Here is an 18,202-nt window from a genome sequence, read left to right as displayed (position 1 = left end):
TAATCCCCAGGCAGGGCGGTCCTTTCTGTGTGGAGTTTGCATGTTCTCTGCATGGGTTTCCTCCAGATGCTCCGGTTTCCTCCCACAGTCCAAAGACATGCAAGTGAGGTGAATTGGAGACACTACATTGTCCATGACTTGTGAACTGATGAATCTTGTGTAATGAGTAACTACTGTTTCTGTCATGAATGTAATCAAAGTGTAAAATATCATGTTAAAATCCTAATAAACAAACAAAGAAACATTACTTTATACCAGGTGTCTATTGCTGCTTTTGCACTTTGGAATTCTTTTCTAAAACATATTCAAGATTGTTCTGATACAGTAAAATTTAAAGCACTGATTAAGACTCACTTGTTTAAAACTGATTTTAGCCTGTTGTTATTGTTTTCTGTTGTGCTCCTGACTTTGTATCTTTAGTAAAGCGTCTTTGAGTATTCTGAAAAGCGCTCCATAAAATAAATGTATTTTAATTATTATTAAGAGTAAAATTTTTGTTCATGTGTTCTTATTTTGTATTAATTTGTACCTAATCAATAAAAAGCTCTTCATCGTTTGATTAGATTCTCTCAAAGAATCTGTGAGAAAAAAATGCAGCGTAAAATCTCATGACAAACACAATTCCTTCACCAACGTTCATGTACACAAACTTTATTGAAAGGAATGATGCAGAGAAGAAACCAGATGGTCCAAGATCAGTGCTTGAACCCCCAGTGAGCAGCCGAAGCCTACAGTGGCAAGGAAAAACTCCCTCAGAGCTTAGAGGAAGAAACCTTGAGAGGAACCGAGGCTCAGTAGGGGGAGTCCATCCTCCTCTGGCTGGCACTGCGAGATGAAACACAGCTAGAACAACTGAGCGCTTGGTCCTGGCTTGTAGATAAAATTATATTAACATCCTCAGCTAGATCGTCGTCTCCATTGCAATACCTTGGTGAGGAGCTGGCATGATGTCTTCATAATTCTTGAGCCGTGGAGTTCTGTTCTGCCCCCTAGTGAAAATAATTTACTCCTCCAGATGTACAGAAGTGCCACAGATTAGGACAATGCTGAGTAGGTACATGTCAAAGATACACTGGTGCTGAGGTAACTAATGATGCTCTGCTTGGAGTGTTGAAGTGAGAATCCTGGTATGAGAGGAGCCCAACATCTATAAAGATGAAGCTCAGCTCACACAATCCCAGTATTCACTCTGTAATCCAACACTTAAGGTGTTGAAGTGAGAATCCTGGTATGGGAGGAGCCCAACATCTATAAAGATGAGGCTCAGCTCACATAATCCCAGTATTCATTCTGTAATCCAACACTTAAGGTGTTAAAGTGAGAATCCTGGTAATGGGAGGAGCCCAGCATCTATAAAGATGAAGCTCAGCTCACACAATCCCAGTATTCATTCTGTAATCCAACACTTAAGGTGTTGAAGTGAGAGTCCTGTTATGGGAGGAGCCCAACATCTATAAAGATGTTCAGCTCACCACAATCCTACACCACCAGTCTTATACAGCGTTACCCAGATTCTAGCAACCAACAGTTCTCAACAGAAACACCAGGAACCACAGACTCTGGTATAGTGAAGAAGTCTATACCAAAATGGAACTAAATCATACCCTACTCAGAATAGATTAAAGACAGTGGCACAGTAAGTGGAACCATAGTAGAATTGAAGCAAAGACCATTGAGTACCCTACCCTAAGAGCACCAGAGAAGATTCCGGTACAGGAGAGCTCTCGAATGCATAGCTCCCAGCTAAGAACTGAGTAGGGAAAGAGAACTAGGTTGACCAGTGTTATAAGTCTGGAGGGTCCAGTACGGGGCAGAACACAGTAGTGCCATGTGGATGGCAAAGACAAAGGCAGCTTCACAATGATAAAAGTCCAAATCCTGATGGTGGAAAAAGTGGTTCCGTAGAGTCTTCTGCTCTTCACAAAGATGGTCTTGCAAGGAGATTTCCCTCATAATGAGTTTACTAGCTGAGGAGTTAATATAATTCTGCTCCTTTCTGGATTGAGAAGAACTGAAAAGTTAGGCAGGGTAAATCTTGTTGGATGGTTTGGTAAAGGTCCGTTTCACTGCCTGCCAGGCTCTCCTGAAGAAAGCAAGGACCTGATTTTTCTTCTTCATTTTAGCGCCTTTGGATCAGAGAAAAGAACAATGAAATATCAATGAAATAAACGATAATTCATTAGATGATCATTTGATGTAGAAAACTATTTGGGGCTGTTATTCACCAGTTGGTTTTTTATTTGGAGTTTTGTTGACAGAAGCTCCTGCAGCACCCAAGACATCTGAAGCATTTGCAGCTGTGCTGGGTTCATCTCTCGTTTGTATGGACTGAACATGTTGGATGGTTTGGTTCTCTGCATCATTTATTGTCTCTGTTGGATAAAATACATTTGCAAATTGAACAGAAATAAAAAATTCAGAGTTTTATGTGCTAGAACAATGAATTATTTTATAAATATTAAATATTGATGTTACCAGGTGGTGTAAGAGACAGATTCTCCATGGTCTTCCAAGCAATCAAAGTTTGTCGCCTTATAACTGGGTGGATTTCAGGAGTCAAAGGTCTAAGTGATTCCTGGTTGAAAGGGATTTCTTCTTCATAGACCGACCCAGGAATGGTGAACTCCTCCATGAACATTTCTGAAGCTGATTTGTTCATAACTGTCCCCGGAATTAGATTGTAGGGGTCAGACAGCTTAATCAGATCAGCAGAACCTGGAGAATTTTTGCTGTCATCGTTGAACTTAGGGAGACATTTCTGCAGATCTCTTGTGTCAGTAGATTTGCTGCAGTAACTGAGCTCTGGGATGTTGTGAAGTACAGAACTTATAATATCTTCAATTGAACTGTCTGACTGGATGTTCTTTATGATCTTGTTGTCCTCAGAACCAGACTGAACGTCTTTTGACGGGGAGACGTTTGTTCTTCCTGATGAGGTGGATGATCCAGAAAGAATGAAATCTGAGCTGGACGATTCCTTAATCTCCTTCAGGATGCCATTAATGAGGTCCATGATGGCATCTGTGTTGTCTGGTGGAATCATCTCATTGGATGGCAGAGGAAACTCCTGAGTTGATAATTTACCCTGGATTCCTATCAGAGTTTCACTGAGGACCTTCTTTGATTCTGGACTCAGTTTGTCCAGTGAGTGGACGCTTGTGCTGGGTGAACTCCGTTTTTTGTGCTCTACCTGTCCTTTAAGGGCTTCACACTGACTGTCTGAGTCACTCTGGCTTAAAAATGATTCAACAGATTCACAACCTCCCAAGTCTGGTGTAGTAGATTTGGATGGTGAAGTTTTATCAGAATCTGATGATAGAAGCCCTTGACTTGTCAGAATTGAAATCACCATGTCCATGGTGTGTCCAACAATATCTTCACTTAATTGTTCAATTTCATCCACTTCTGCAGACTCGTTAGTGGTCGTGGTCTGAGAATGGATACTTTCAGGAAAGCCAGAAGTCACCTGATTGGTTTGAGATTCTTCAAAGGTGGAGAATTGGAGAGCAAGTTCTGTTTCATCACAAGGTGGAGTTTTCTTCTCATTTGAGGTGACATCAAGTAAAGAAATAAGAGACAAACTTGGTGAAGGACTTGAATTTTCTATGAAAAAGTTCTGTTCACTAATATCATCCAAGTCTGAGTCCTCAACATCTGAAGCTTTGTCACTGCTTTGTTCCTGCTGTTGTTTCACCAGAGTCACTGAACAGTTCAGCACCTCCAGCACCAAAAGCTCAGCTGACGTGTACATGGAGGACATCTCCACAGAGTCACTGGAGGACACTGAAACTGAGCCGTCAGGAAGACTTGGACTATCTGAATTAATCCTACTCTCCACATTTGTACATGTCAAGCTTTTATCCTGACTTGAGCCTGAGCCATAAAGATCCACGTAGGTGTTTGGTGTGGGCTTCAAAAACTCCATCAGAGCAGGGACCAGATTCTCCTGAATTTCCTCCACTACTGTATTGGTTCTGATTCCATTAATAACCGATTGCAGATCATCCACCATAACCTAACAAGCAAAGAAAAACATACGAACAATAACTGTTAGAACTGAATCTAAAATCAGAGTCCAAAGAGATCAACACAAACTGTTTAGAGGAAGTTTAAAGTAAATCAGAATGATCTGGAGCAAAACCTGATCTAATCACAACACTGAAGATAAAATAGTGAGAAACTCACCAGCACAAATTCAGCCCCATCAGTCGACTTGCAGCTTTTCCTAACACATAAAAAGAGTTTTAGTCCTATTAGAGATTCCACAGCTCTTGTTCTCTGAAGCTTCTAAATGCTGATTAAATGTTAAAAGCACTTACTGATTTTGGTTTCCAGTGGGTAGAACCACTAGAGATGAACCAGGCAGAGGATCAAGAGAACCAGGAGGGGTTGAGTCCTGATCTAAATGGTTGACTGTGGCCTGGTTATCTGCACTTGATGACGTCTGGCCAGGCTGGAGTTTGTGTTCCACACAGAGCTCTTGTAAAACTACTTTCTTCAGTTTTTCCAGCCAGATTCTTTGATTTATCTCCCACACCTGAGCACATAATCAACAATATTAATACATTGAATAAAAATTGTTTCCCAACACCAGTTGTTCATTATAATATGTAATGAATGAGGGCCAGTGATAGCTCAGTGGTTAAGGTACTGGACTAGTAAACAGAAGGTTGCCGGTTCAAGCCCCGCCACCACCAAGTTGCCACTGTTGGGTCCCTGAGCAAGGCCCTTAACCCTTAATTGCTCATCGTGTTCAGCTCATTGTGTAAGTCGCTTTGGATAAAAGCGTCTGCTAAATGCTGAAAATGTAAATGTAAATGTAATGAATGTGTTTTTGTACCAGTTCAGCGTAGTTTGGATTGATTCTGGTTTTCGGGTAGGTCTTGTTGCTTCACATGAAAAAACAATCATGATGGATTAATATCAATGTAAAGGAATGAATGAAGAATAAATGGATTTGAAATGAAGAAGCTGTTGAAGCGTACATGTTCCTGAAGGAGCTCTTGCTTCTGTGGATGAGCCAGTTTATAAAGTGGGCAGAGCTGATGTTCTCGGCGACTTTACCTTTCGCCTTCAGACGCAGGAAATTCTTTAGCAGGTGCTTCTACAACCAGATACACACTATAAGTTCACTTCAATGCTAATAAACTTCACTTCAACCAGAGTCCATTACACAAAGCTCTTGAATTCAGAGTGGAGTAATGTGATGCTTTCATACTGAAGTTGATGTTTTAATTCTGCTCTGAGTTTTCTGATGATGGGGGTGTAAATTTAAAGAAGAACATTTATTAAACAAGATGTTTTTACGTTACCTCTTCATGTAGGAAGAGTTTGTGCCAGCTCAGCTGAACGTTTTCGACGTATTTTATATACCGGATCAGATCTTTAAGTGAGCACAGCACCTAAAAGAAACCAAGTGCTCGTTCAGAGATCCTAAAAACACTACTGAAATGTTGAAGTTCTAAATTGTTCAGTTCTTGTGGATATGATCTCCTAATGCCTGGAGATCTAAAGTGTGTACCTGATCATCCTCAGTGATGAGGCCCTGTTTAACCAGCTGCTTCTTCTTCTCTGGTCGGTAAAAGAATCTCTTCAAGTGTGGATCATGGAAGCTGTTATAGGATCCACACGTCACTCGCATGTTTGGGTCTGACAGGTCGAATCCTGCCGATTCCATGTTCAACTACAAGAACAACAGAAATAAAAACACACTGTAAAATGATAACAATCCCAAATCCAGGAGAAAATCTAACATGTCTGATCCATCTACTGATCTGAAAATCGAGTGTAATAATCAGAGTCGAGAGTAAAACCTGCTTAGATACTCACACTTTCTCCTAATTTACCCCTGTAATATTGGGGCCGCCCCACAGGGACAGGAACCTTTGAGTCCTTCAGGTTCCTCATGGGGAAGGCACCTTTCGCTTTACCTTTTTTTGGCATCTGGAAGTGACAAGACAAAGCTCATCACAATCAAATACATATCAGCAGTGAACTGTTCATCACGTGTAATCCTGCTTCAAATAAAGTATTCACACACATCTGTAGTGGAGCATGTGAGACTAGACGTACCACCTTGATTCCCCCTACCAACAGTACCTACTACCTTCCTACTACAGGGTGAATGGTGGGTGGCACCACAGATAACAAACCACTAATCAGTTGTGAGGATTTAGTATTATTTACTATAGTTATTATTTATTTACATCATTTACAATGACATAATTGGTTAGTTTCTTAAATGAAAACATTATAAACACATTCAACTGTTAGACTGAATGAATAAATAAATGATGACATTAGATCAGAAGCTGTTTGTACTCACGTTTCTCTGCTTAGTGTTTCTCCACATGAGCAGAAATGAAATGATGAAGCTCTCATCATCATCCTCCTCAAGAGCTGCAGCACTGTGATGTCACAGTAGGTAGAAATAGTGGCTCAGCGCAGGTGTGAAGCGTCACTGCGCCGCCTCGTTGTCACGTGATCAATCTGAAAAAAGCGCAGATTCACCTTCTCTAACGCGCATGCGCAGTAATGTGTAGGAAGTTTGTACTAGTGATACCTGCTCTTCTGAGTATATCAAGTTATTTCCTTTTTTCATTCACCACCATTTATATATTCAATGTAAATTAATGTACTTTTTTTTTTTTTTCCAGCTTTTCTATAGGTTAATTAACTTAAATAACTATAGGTAAAATACAAAATAAACACAAACAGTGAGTGCATTTGCTGAGTTGGTTTCAGTGACGTTCTGTCAGCAGGTGGCGTGGTGGTGCAGCAGGTTGTGTGGGTGCCACACAGCACCAGGGAATTTGGGTTCAATATTTGCTTTCAGTGTCCATGAAAGTACTTTAGTTTTTTCTGACCTCCCCAAAAATGCTCATCCATTGTAGGGCTTCAGCCACCACCATCCCTCAGACATAACCAGTCATGTTTCTGCAGATGCCCGGCTGGCCTGATACCACTGCTGAGATACAAACTGTATGCCTCAACAACAAACATAAACAGAAACTGGAGTAGACTTTTAAAGCTGCCGAACTATTAGAGTAGTGTCGTGAGTTGTGAGAGAAAGTGGCAACATTACAAAGTGGTCAGTGCTTTACCGTCCCAACTTTTTTGGAACATGTTGCAAAGCTGAAATGCAGGAATGGTTGTAAATTAACAAATAAAATAAAGTTGACCTGACACGACATTAAATATATTAGGTTCATACTGTCTGCAGATAAATAAAAGTCAAGGATATATTGAAACATCAACACTGAGGATCTACAAACTTGCAACCAAGTAGAATTGACTATACCCAAACTTTAACAAGGATCATACTCTGTCCCCTGCCACAGCCAAGAACACTTCAGTAAAAGTAGTTATCCTTTTTAATAATGTGGTTTTGGTTCTTAACCAGTGCTAGTTTGACCCCAGGAGACCCAAGCAGTGATATCCCTGACAAAAAAAAATTCAGTATATTTTTTACACTTATAGCAGTCCACTGATCAAGACAATAACAAGATTTAAAAAAATTTTTGCTTTACTAAAAAGTTTGGAAAATTGTTGCAAAAATGCTACAGTGGGTTATTGTCGATACAAAAATTTAGTATTTTAAATACAGTTATTACAAGATAGAAAATAAATGTATTTGTATGTAACAGTAAAAAAACTTGACATTTAATTTTTATTTCATATTTAATGTAAAAAAAAATCCATGTTTGTATTTTTTCTTTTAAAACAACTTGTGTGTGTTGCTTATGTATTAGAAATATAACCTATTGTTTGGCATAGTATTTTTGCAAATTAGTTCTCTAACATGAACAGGAAATGAAAAGAAAAAAGCTTCCCACCATTTATGTGCTTTTCATGTCCTTTACTCAGGAAACCTAAAGAAGCAATTGTTGTGGTCATTGATGGACAAACTAACATTACACTTAAGTCATGCAGTGGTTGTACATCCATCCTTGCAGTGTGCACATCGGCCTCTTTTGTCCAACTTTATTGGCTAATGTCCTATGTTATCCATTAGGATGTCCGGGGGGTGGGAGGCATTCTGGCCATTTTGTTAGATGCACCCTTTACATTGGGGCTTGGAGATCTTCCCTCATCCAGAGATGGTCTTTGTCTTTTGGATTTGTTCACCTGAAGAAGTGAGGTGGCAAGTCAAGCCTGGAAGTGTTTCCTTCTATGCACATCTTTTTTGGGATCTGGAGGGGTTCACAATCACATCTGTACAGCAGCCAGGCATTTACCACTGGCAGTATGATTGTATTTCAGAAGATGTACAAGTACCACCTGTAAGACCTCAAACAGAACCTATGTATCTGTGAATGAATCCAACAGATCAACACCATCCATGAATTTAATTGGTTAAATTTAAAATGGTCTACTGATTTGCACATTTGATTGAGTTTTTTTTTGTCCCATCGTGCAGTCTTCTCAACATGCATACACACACGCATACACACACACACACACACACACACACACACACACACATACATATACACACACAAAACTGAACATGTAATTTGAAAAGATTTGAAGACAAAAACATTTATAAGAAAGTTATAAAATTAGAATAAACCAAATTACACAAAAACTCCGAACTAAATATCTGAATTATTGGGAAACTGAAACTTAAACTCAAAGTAAAATTCAGTGTTATTTGGCCCTAAACAGACACTACAGCACAGCAGATTATCTGAGCACAGTATCCGACCCTAAACTAAGAAACACCCTGACGAGGTACAGACTGAGCGCACACGACCTGGCCGTGGAGACGGGGCGACACACCCGGTCCTGGCTGCCCCGGGAGGAGAGGTTGTGCCAGCACTGCACTCTCAGTACAGTAGAGACGGAGCTGCACTTCCTCACCCAGTGTACCAAGTACCACCACATCCGCTCCCAATTCTTCCCTAAATTTAACAACATTATCCCCAACTTTACCTCCCTCCCAGACCCCGACAAACTGCCCCACCTACTGGGGGAGCACAGAGAGAGCTGCACACTAGCAGCACTCTATACTCACACCTGCCACCAGGTGAGGGACAGTGGGTGACCATGTCTCATACACACACACACACACACACGCACACACCAACTGATCGTTTTTACTACCTCATTAATGTAAATATTATAATTTTTATTGTTCTTATTTTGCACAGTTTTTATTAATATTTTATTCTATTTTATAATATTTTTGCACATGGAACTGTTTTGTATGTATTTGTTCTTTTTATTGTTATTTTTATTATTTCTCTGTAACTTGCTTTGGCAATATGAATGTCCTTATTTGTCATGGCAATAAAGCTTCTTTTGAGTTTGAGTTTGAGTTATTCAAATTATAGTACAAGAATATAAGCAGAGTGCAGTTTGCTAATATTTTACATTTTCTGTTACTAAACATCATAAGAAATGTAGAAAAAATACTACATGATAAATCCTTACTTGAAAATTAATTTTAAGTGAAAACAGGAGCATGTGGTTAAAATAAGGTCAGCCCTTTTGTTTGACTTTAGGGAAGTACCTGACCTTCACTGTAGTTGTGATTCCAGCCACATTAATGAAAAACAATAGTTTAGAGGGTGGGTTGCTGTGAAATGTTGGTTTGGCTATTGTTAGGCATAAATAGTTATAATGGCATCATTTATAAGAACTGTTGCAATTCAGCAACTGTGGGTCTCCTGGGGTTAAGTAAATCTGCAAAATGTGTTACAATCACACCTCCTTGTACACCTCCTAAGACTAGCAGTGCTGTCTGTGCTGAACATCAACAGATGTGTTGGACCTATCAGGGTTGGCAATATTTCTTCTGGTGCCTGTTCTTTTCAGTCATGATATATTGTTAGATTTTTGTAAGGTATCGTTTTGGGCCAAAGTAAAACATGTACATGTAAATGTTTCCTTTTCCTTTCTAATTCAGTTCAAGCAGCTTATTTTCCATTCAAAGTGAGCATCAAATTCCTCCAGTTTTACCTGAGTTCTGCATTGTTAGGACTAAAAGCTCAGTGCACCAAGCTGCAGTGATGTTGTGTTTCCAGCAGAGGTCGCAAAAGTCTCGAAACATACAAGTCACTTGTCATCTGGGGTTCAGATTGACCTACTTAACCGCTTACACCAGGGCTCACCCGTGTACACATACACACAGTCACTCAAGTACACATTCACTTCCACATGCTTACACACACACACACACACACACACACACAATCTCACTCTATCAGTTAGTCCCCTGGCTCTGAGTTGGAACGGCTCTATTAAAGAGCTTTCTGTAGTGCTCAGTGCTTGTACTGTAGTTTGTTGCTCTTTGATTAGGATAAGTGGCTGCAGTCCTTTTTAGGCACACCTGTAAGAATATGTATTGTCTTTTCTCTTAATTCTACAATTACTGACTGTAGTCCATCTGTTTCTCTGCATGCTTTGTTAACCCCCTTTTTATGCTGTTCTTTAATGGTCAGGACTCTCCCAAGACCACTACAGAGCAGGTATTATTTGGGTGGTGGATCATTCTCAGCTCTGCAGTGACACTGACACAAGAGTGGATAAGACACAGCAATGTTGATGGAGTTTTTAAACACCTCACTGTCACTGCTGGACTGAGAATAGTCCACCAACCAAAAATATCCAGCCAACAGCGCCCCGTGGGCAGCGTCCTGTGACCACTGATGAAGGTCTAGAAGATGACCAACTCAAACAGCAGCAATAGATGAGCGATCGTCTCTGACTTTACATCTACAAGGTGGACCAACTAGGTAGGAGTGTCTAATAGAGTGGACAGTGAGTGCAGCACTGCTGTGTCTGATCCACTCATACCAGCACAACACACTAACACACCACCACCATGTCAGTGTCACTGCAGTGCTGAGAATGATCCAGCACCTAAATAATACCTGCTCTGTGGTGGTCCTATGGGGGTCCTGACCACTGAAGAACAGGGTGAAAGCAGGCTTAAAAAACATGCAGAGAAACAGATGGACTACAGTCAGTAATTGTAGAACTACAAAGTGCTCCTATATGGTAAGTGGAGCTGATAACATGGACAGTGAGTGTAGAAACAAGGAGGTGGTTTTAATGTTATGGCTGATCAGTGTATAGTCAAGTACGGTGACGGGTAATGTGTGTGTGTGAATTATTTTTATAAATCTACTTAAGGTTTAGCTTTAAGATGACTATAAACATCCAGGCTAGTCTTGTCTTGCAAACAGAGGACATTCTCACTTTTACTGGTGTGATACTTTTTATGTGCGTCTTGGATTGACTGAATAAACATCTCATCCCTATGTAAACTCTGTTGAGTGACGACTACCAGAGCAAACACACCATGCACTTTCCTTCTTGTCTAATGTACAGACTAGCTGAAGTGGAGTTCTCTGTAAATACTCAGAAGGGACTGTACTCGATGAGTGAGGATGGTTTTTTGCTATAAAGAATTTCCTGCTCTGGTATTTTGGGGTTTGTGGTTAGGTCTGCTGCAGTCCCAGACTTCACCATCCCAGCCTCACTGCTTGGCATGTCTGTCTGTAGCAGTGGCATAACTAGGAGCTCATGGGCCCCAGTGCAAAAAATATATATATACATAAATGCATATAAATGCATATATACTTATATTCATATAAATTCATATATATATGTGTGTGTATATATATATATATATATATATATATATATATATATATATATATATATATATATATATATACAGTATATACACTTTATTGCCAAAAGTATTCACTCACCCATCCAAATCATTGAATTCAGGTGTTCCAATCACTTCCATGGCCACAGGTGTATAAAACCAAGCACCTAGGCATGCAGACTGCTTCTACAAACATTAGTGAAAGAATGGGTCACTCTCAGGAGCTCAGTGAATTCCAGCGTGGTACCGTGATAGGATGCCACCTGTGCAACAAGTCCAGTCGTGAAATTTCCTCACTACTAAATATTCCACAGTCGACTGTCAGTGGTATTATAACAAAGTGGAAGTGATTGGGAATGACAGCAACTCAGCCACGAAGTGGTAGGCCACATAAATGACAGAGTGGGGTCAGCGGATGCTGAGGCGCATAGTGTGCAGAGGTCGCCAACTTTCTGCAGAGTCAATCGCTACAGACCTCCAAACTTCATGTGGTCTTCAGATTAGCTCAAGAACAGTGTGTAGAGAGCTTCATGGAATGGGTTTCAATGGCCAAGCAGCTGCATCCAAGCCTTACATCACCAAGCGCAATGCAAAGCATCGGATGCAGTGGTGTAAAGCATGCCGCCACTGGACTCTAGAGCAGTGGAGACGTGTTCTCTGGAGTCACGAATCACGCTTCTCCATCTGGCAATCCGATAGATGAGTCTGGGTTTGGCCGTTGCCAGGAGAACGGTACTTGTCTGACTGCATTGTGCCAAGCAGGGCCGGCGCTAGGGGGGGGCTGAGGGGGGCATTGCCCCCCCAAATTGTGTCTTTGCCCCCCCAAGCATAATGCAAGCAACGGCTATTTTTAAAATTATCTCTGAAACAATCACAAAAATGCATTTTGTTTTACAGTGTGAAGATATTTCCTTGCTTATTCCTGATTGGCTCTTTGAGTCATATAAAAATCGGCAGACTGCCCCAAACAGTTCAGTTCGGCAGTATATGTTTCTGTTAGTGTGAGCGAGAGGCAGGTATACTGGTAAACACTTTTTTTTTTACAGAATTAGTATTCTTTTGTTTTCTTTATATTTTAATTTCCCAATAATATAAATATTCTCACTCATTCCTATTTCCACGTTTGAATATTCTCAGTCTGTGTGTAGGTACATTTGTCAGCTTTGACTTAAATTTGTATTAAAGCCTTTCAAGAAATAGAGTTGTTCTATTAGTAATGGCAATTTAATTAAGGGGGCGTATTAAAATGAAATACAATTAGATAATCTTTTTTCTCCATTTACATAATCAACATGTATTTTTTAATCATTGGGTTTTAAGTTTAAGTTCGAAAACATGCATTTTTATTTCTTTACCTCATACATCACTTTAAGCCAGTATCAATAGCTTGGCTGTCATCATTCATGCACAAATCAAGCCTTGAATATATTTCTGGCTTCAAAAACATGACTATCAACATGCCCCCTCATTAGGTTTTACTGCTCCCCCAAGCAAAGCAGTCCAGAACCGGGGCTGGTGCCAAGTGTAAAGTTTGGTGGAGGGGGGATTATGGGGTGGGGTTGTTTTTCAGGAGATGGAAAACCCCTTAGTTCCAGTGAAAGGAACTCTTAATGCTTCAGCATACCAAGAGATTTTGGACAATTTCATGCCCCCAACTTTGTGGGAACAGTTTGGGGATGGCCCCTTCCTGTTCCAACATGACTGCGCACCAGTGCACAAAGCAAGGTCCATAAAGACATGGATGAGCGATTTAGTGTGGAAGAACTTGACTGGCCTGCACAGAGTCCTGACCTCAACCCGACAGAACACCTTTAGGATGAATTAGAGTGGAGACTGCGAGCCAGGCCTTCTCGTCCAACATCAGTGTCTGACCTCACAAATGCGCTTCTGGAAGAATGGTCAAACATTCCCATAAACACACTCCTAAACCTTGTGGAAAGCATTCCCAGAAGAGTTGAAACTGCTATAGCTGCAAAGGGTGGGCCGACATCATATTAAACTCTATGGATTAAGAATGGAACGTCACTAAATTTCATATGCGTGTGAAGGCAGGCGAGCGAATACTTTTGGCAATATATATATATATACATCTTTTATATAAATGCTGTTTGCCGATAGCTGATCAGAATGAATTAAAGGTACTCACTCACTTTTAATATTTTACTTAACGAAAATATTGTAATATAATAATAACGACCTGGCGAGTGCAGCCAATGGGGGGGGGGGGGCAGTGCTGTGGGGGGTTTAGTTCATGTCGTGGAGGGGCCCCCGGCCATTGGCCCCAGTGCACCTGCCCCCCCGGTAGTTACGGCCCTGGTCTGTAGTAACATCCGTGAACAGTCAGTCCTGCAATTTGGCTTTATACTGAGACAAGAATAGAAACCAGTTTTTACTAAAAACTAACTTATGCTATTTGGCCAAAGGTTTGTGAACATCTCTGGAGATTATTATAGATTTGACTCACCTTGCAACTGAAACATTATTTATTTTTATAGGAAGGCCTTGCACAAATTGATCCGCCAAGACATAAACTCTATGAGACATCAGAAGAAGTCTTGTGGTTTCTGGACGGCCAAGGATGTTCTGGAGCTGAGCTCATTACCTTCCCATTACTTACCAGCTTCCTACTAAGAAATCTATAGATGGCCAAATCAATATCACAAAACTAATTACATCATTAATTACACCACATGCACAAAAATGAACAAACAACATTGCTTTCTATCCAGTCATTAACAAGAACGTGAGTCATTCCCCCTGAAGCACTGCTTTTCAGTAAAACTACTGATCTGAATGGGTCAATAAAACAGCCCGGGTCTTTCTGGTTTTCTCATGAAAATCTAGGTAATGACACGTTGCAGAGAAATGATGTCATATTCACCAACAAGCAGTCGTTTTACCCTTTGTCCTTAGTAAAGTTCATCCTTAAGTATGACTAATATTTATTGCATAATGCTTTAGAGATTCTGAAGTTCACAATTGTAACACAATTGTAAGCTCACAAAAGTTAATGGCAAAATGCTCCACAAAGAGATTACAGAGGAAATTTGTGTCATTTAAAGTCAAACTTTTTAAGAAACTGTCTATTGCAAGTACACTGGAGCTGGGATCTCGAATACATCGTATCGAATCTCAGCTCTGCCACCCGGCTGGGCTGAGCGGCCACACGGACAACGATTGGCCTGTTAGATGGGGTAGAGTTAATCTGGATAGGGTCTTCTTGTAGCTGATGCAACTACGACCTCTGCTGGCTGATTGATGTCGCCTGCGTTGATGCGTTGATCAGGGTGTGTCTCTCTATACACAGGGCTGATCCGCATTAGCACTCACCTAGTTCAGGTGAAAAGATGCATACGGCTGCTGCAGACGTGTCGGAGGGAGGCATGGGTTAGCTTCGTTCTCCTCAATCAGAGCGGGGATCGGCATTAGTGGAGAGGAAGCATGATGCAATCGGGTAATTGGACGCACTAAAAGTCGGGAGAAAAATGGGAGAAAATGCATAAACAAAATAATAATAATAAAAAAAGGAGTTAACAATTGGCAAAACAAAGTCAAAAACAAAAGAGATTAAAGAAGAAATTTGTGTCATTTGAAGTCAAACTTTTCAAGGGACGGTCTATTAGATGATAGGATTTGATATTAATTATGTGATGTCCACCCAATCTTCTTTGATTGCTCATTATTTGTGCTGTTCATTGTTCACTGATTTATTTCATGATATTACTTCATCCTGGTTAGGGTCACATGAGTCAGGCTTCCAGGGTGCAATGCAGTAACACACCCCAGACAGGGTACATATCCATTACAGAGCCTCGGGTGTCTCCCCCTAAGACATAGCAAATTACATCTGATGTAGATGCTTAAACGGCTGATAGCACAGCTGGGGATTTAAACCCTGAATCCCAGCAGTATTTGATTAGTGTAATTTACCTCTGTGCCACCTGAGCACCCACATGTGTATTGTTATTGGTGAATGTTTTATTGCTTTAATGTAAGTATTTTAAATGTGTTTTGTGAGTCTTCTGCTCTGATTGATGTTCTTGGTGGCATCATAATTTCTCTATCTGAGATTGGTAAATTTGTTTATTTTTCTTATTCCTTTTTCATTGTATCATTTCTAAAGCCTTAAAGAGTTACACATACTTATAAGGTATTATAAGGTATTTTGGCAGTATTGATATTGCACTGATTTTTTAAATAATTTGTCTTCATTTACCTAAGTGACTAAACTAATAATGCATGCACTTCATGTTCTTCTTAAAAAAAACTTGGCAGTGTACCTGGCAGAATTTCAACAACATTTGGCACTGATTTGACTTTATAGTACATATATTTTAAATAGCATTCAGGCCAGGACTTTGAGAAGGTCATTCCAAGGACTTCATTTACAACTGGTATAATTCTAAACCTGCTAAAACATCCACTTGCTGTCAATATTCACTAATTTCACTCCATTTGCTGTCAATATACACTTTTAAGACACACTTTCTTTCTTCTTCATTATTTAGTTCAGTATTCATAATGCACCAGTTCTTCTAGCAGCAAAAAATCCTTAGACCATAATACTACCACGATTATACTTGTCAGTGTGTGTTGTAGTGTTTGAATGCTGCATTTTCTCCCCATTTTCCTCCCAATTTAGCACACTCAGTTTTGTCTTCCACTGCTGAGAGATACCAGATTGCATCCAAGGAGAGCACGTCGCTGTACATGCCTCTTCCGACACGTGTACAACCCTCCTCTTCTCCCCCCTGCATTCTTCACAGACGTCTCTTCCGCCAATCAGGGTCCTTACACAGCATATGAAGACCCATTCACCCACACATAGTTCGGCCCCCACCCTGCAGATACGGTGGCCAATTAGTATCTGCTGCAGGCACTGCCAATTTTGCCCGTCAAATTGCGCCCAGCCGACCGGTGGCAACGACGAGTTTCGAACTGAGGAGTTCAGAATCTCTGCGCTGGTGTGCTAGCAGAATATCCCGCTGCGCCACATGGGTGCCTTAATGCTGTACTTTTTATCCTCCAACATTCTCCATGCTTTTGCGCCCGAATAACTCAATCTTTTTCTTATCTGACCACAAAACAGTGTATTTCAGAGTTTGTGAGTGTGTGTTCATATGTTTTTAAAACCTCACAATAAAGAAGGGTAAATCTACATTTTCAGGTCTCTATGTTTTTTTCCTGATATTTTTTTGTCAAACCACTTTTTTTTCTATTTTATTTATGCATTTTCTCCCGTTTTCTTTTAATTTTGTGTAGTCAATTTGTCTTCCGCTGCTGGGGGATCCCTGATTGCAGTCGAGGTGGGTATATTGCTGCTCACGCCTCCTTCGACCCGCCCTTAGTGAAACACTTTTTCACGTATGCACTCTGCACAGGCATCTCTCTATCTGCCAATCAGGGTCCTTACACATGGATCCCACCCACATAGTCTGGTCATCCCGCCCTAGCAGAGACGTGTCTGCTGCAGTTACTGCCAATTATGCCCGCTAGATGGTGCCCAGCCGACCGTTAATAACGGCAAGTTTCGAACTGAGGAGTTCAGAATCTCGGTGCTGGTGTGCTAGCGGATTTTCCCGCTGTGCCACCTGGGCGCCTGAATTCTGTACTTTTTATCCTCCAACATTCTTCAGGCTTTTGCGCCCGAATAACTCAATCTTATTCTTATCTGACCACAAAACAGTGCATTTCAGATGTTTTCTCTCCCAGTTCAATTCAATTCAAAGAGCATTATTAACATTATTAAGTTTGTCAATTACTTTGTTTTGTATTAGCTGATATGCATTTATGAATTAAAATGATTGATTCATATGTCACTATTTTGAGGACCAATTCTTTCATATGATTGTCTTTCAATAAAATAAACTATTTGTGTTTATGGACTTGTGTTAGTTGAGCCAGTTTACACTAAGCTTTTTATTCTGAGTGTGTGTTCATATGTTTTTTTTTTCTTAAACTGCTTTTTTGTTTATTTCTTTTTTGTTTAAGTTGGCAGATTTGGCCAGTCCTGAATAATAAAATAATAATAAGTGTATAGTAAGTGTTTATGGATTTTTGAAATGCGTCCAAGTGTTTGTATTTCAGTGCTCATAATTGCTTTTTAAAAGTGCTGTTTTGGGCCCCGGTGTACAGCTTACTGGGCTGTGCTCTCTGCATTTGTTTTTAAGCTTGAAAACAGCAAAGGGCAACGTCTGTCCTTTAAAGGGCTACAGGAAATGCCATTCCCAACAACTGGAAAAAAGCCCTGCATCACTGCTGTATAAAATCTACTTTCTCTAACAAACTGAAATGTAGATATGACTAAATGTATATTGTGTAATATTTTAAAATGGTATAACATGAATATTTTATAAAGTTTTCACTTTTAATTAGCCTTTGTTCCAACTTTTTTTTAGTGTGTTGCACATTCAAAATTGTTTATAATTAAAGTTAAGCTTAAACATGTAAAGCAATTTTTTTTACCATTTAAATAGAGGTTAAAGAGACATTTTACAAAACATCCAAACCAAATGCAGCTGACAGGAAAAACTAAAGTCACCAGAACACTCCTGAGATACACTCCTAGCTACATGGAGA

The 18,202-nt window shown here is 40.1% G+C and overlaps 1 protein-coding gene across 1 annotated transcript; it reads right to left on the bottom strand.

The window, feature by feature from the left end:
* Window positions 1-635: 635 nt before the first annotated feature.
* LOC134311949 (uncharacterized) lies at window positions 636-6,391 on the bottom strand. Its single transcript, XM_062993602.1, has 11 exons — window positions 6,326-6,391; window positions 5,830-5,943; window positions 5,522-5,683; window positions 5,313-5,402; window positions 4,986-5,104; window positions 4,841-4,889; window positions 4,320-4,537; window positions 4,186-4,225; window positions 2,476-4,015; window positions 2,226-2,372; window positions 636-2,126 (listed from the first exon to the last, which is right to left on the bottom strand). The coding sequence occupies exons 1-11, from the start codon at window positions 6,350-6,352 to the stop codon at window positions 2,020-2,022; spliced, it is 2,613 nt and encodes an 870-aa protein (XP_062849672.1). The 5' UTR covers window positions 6,353-6,391; the 3' UTR covers window positions 636-2,019.
* Window positions 6,392-18,202: the final 11,811 nt, after the last annotated feature.

The sequence above is a fragment of the Trichomycterus rosablanca genome, chromosome 4, assembly GCF_030014385.1.
Source record: "Trichomycterus rosablanca isolate fTriRos1 chromosome 4, fTriRos1.hap1, whole genome shotgun sequence".
NCBI lineage: Eukaryota > Metazoa > Chordata > Actinopteri > Siluriformes > Trichomycteridae > Trichomycterus > Trichomycterus rosablanca.
The sequence above is the reverse complement of the archived record's forward strand: the minus strand, read 5'-3'. Positions and strand labels throughout refer to the sequence as shown.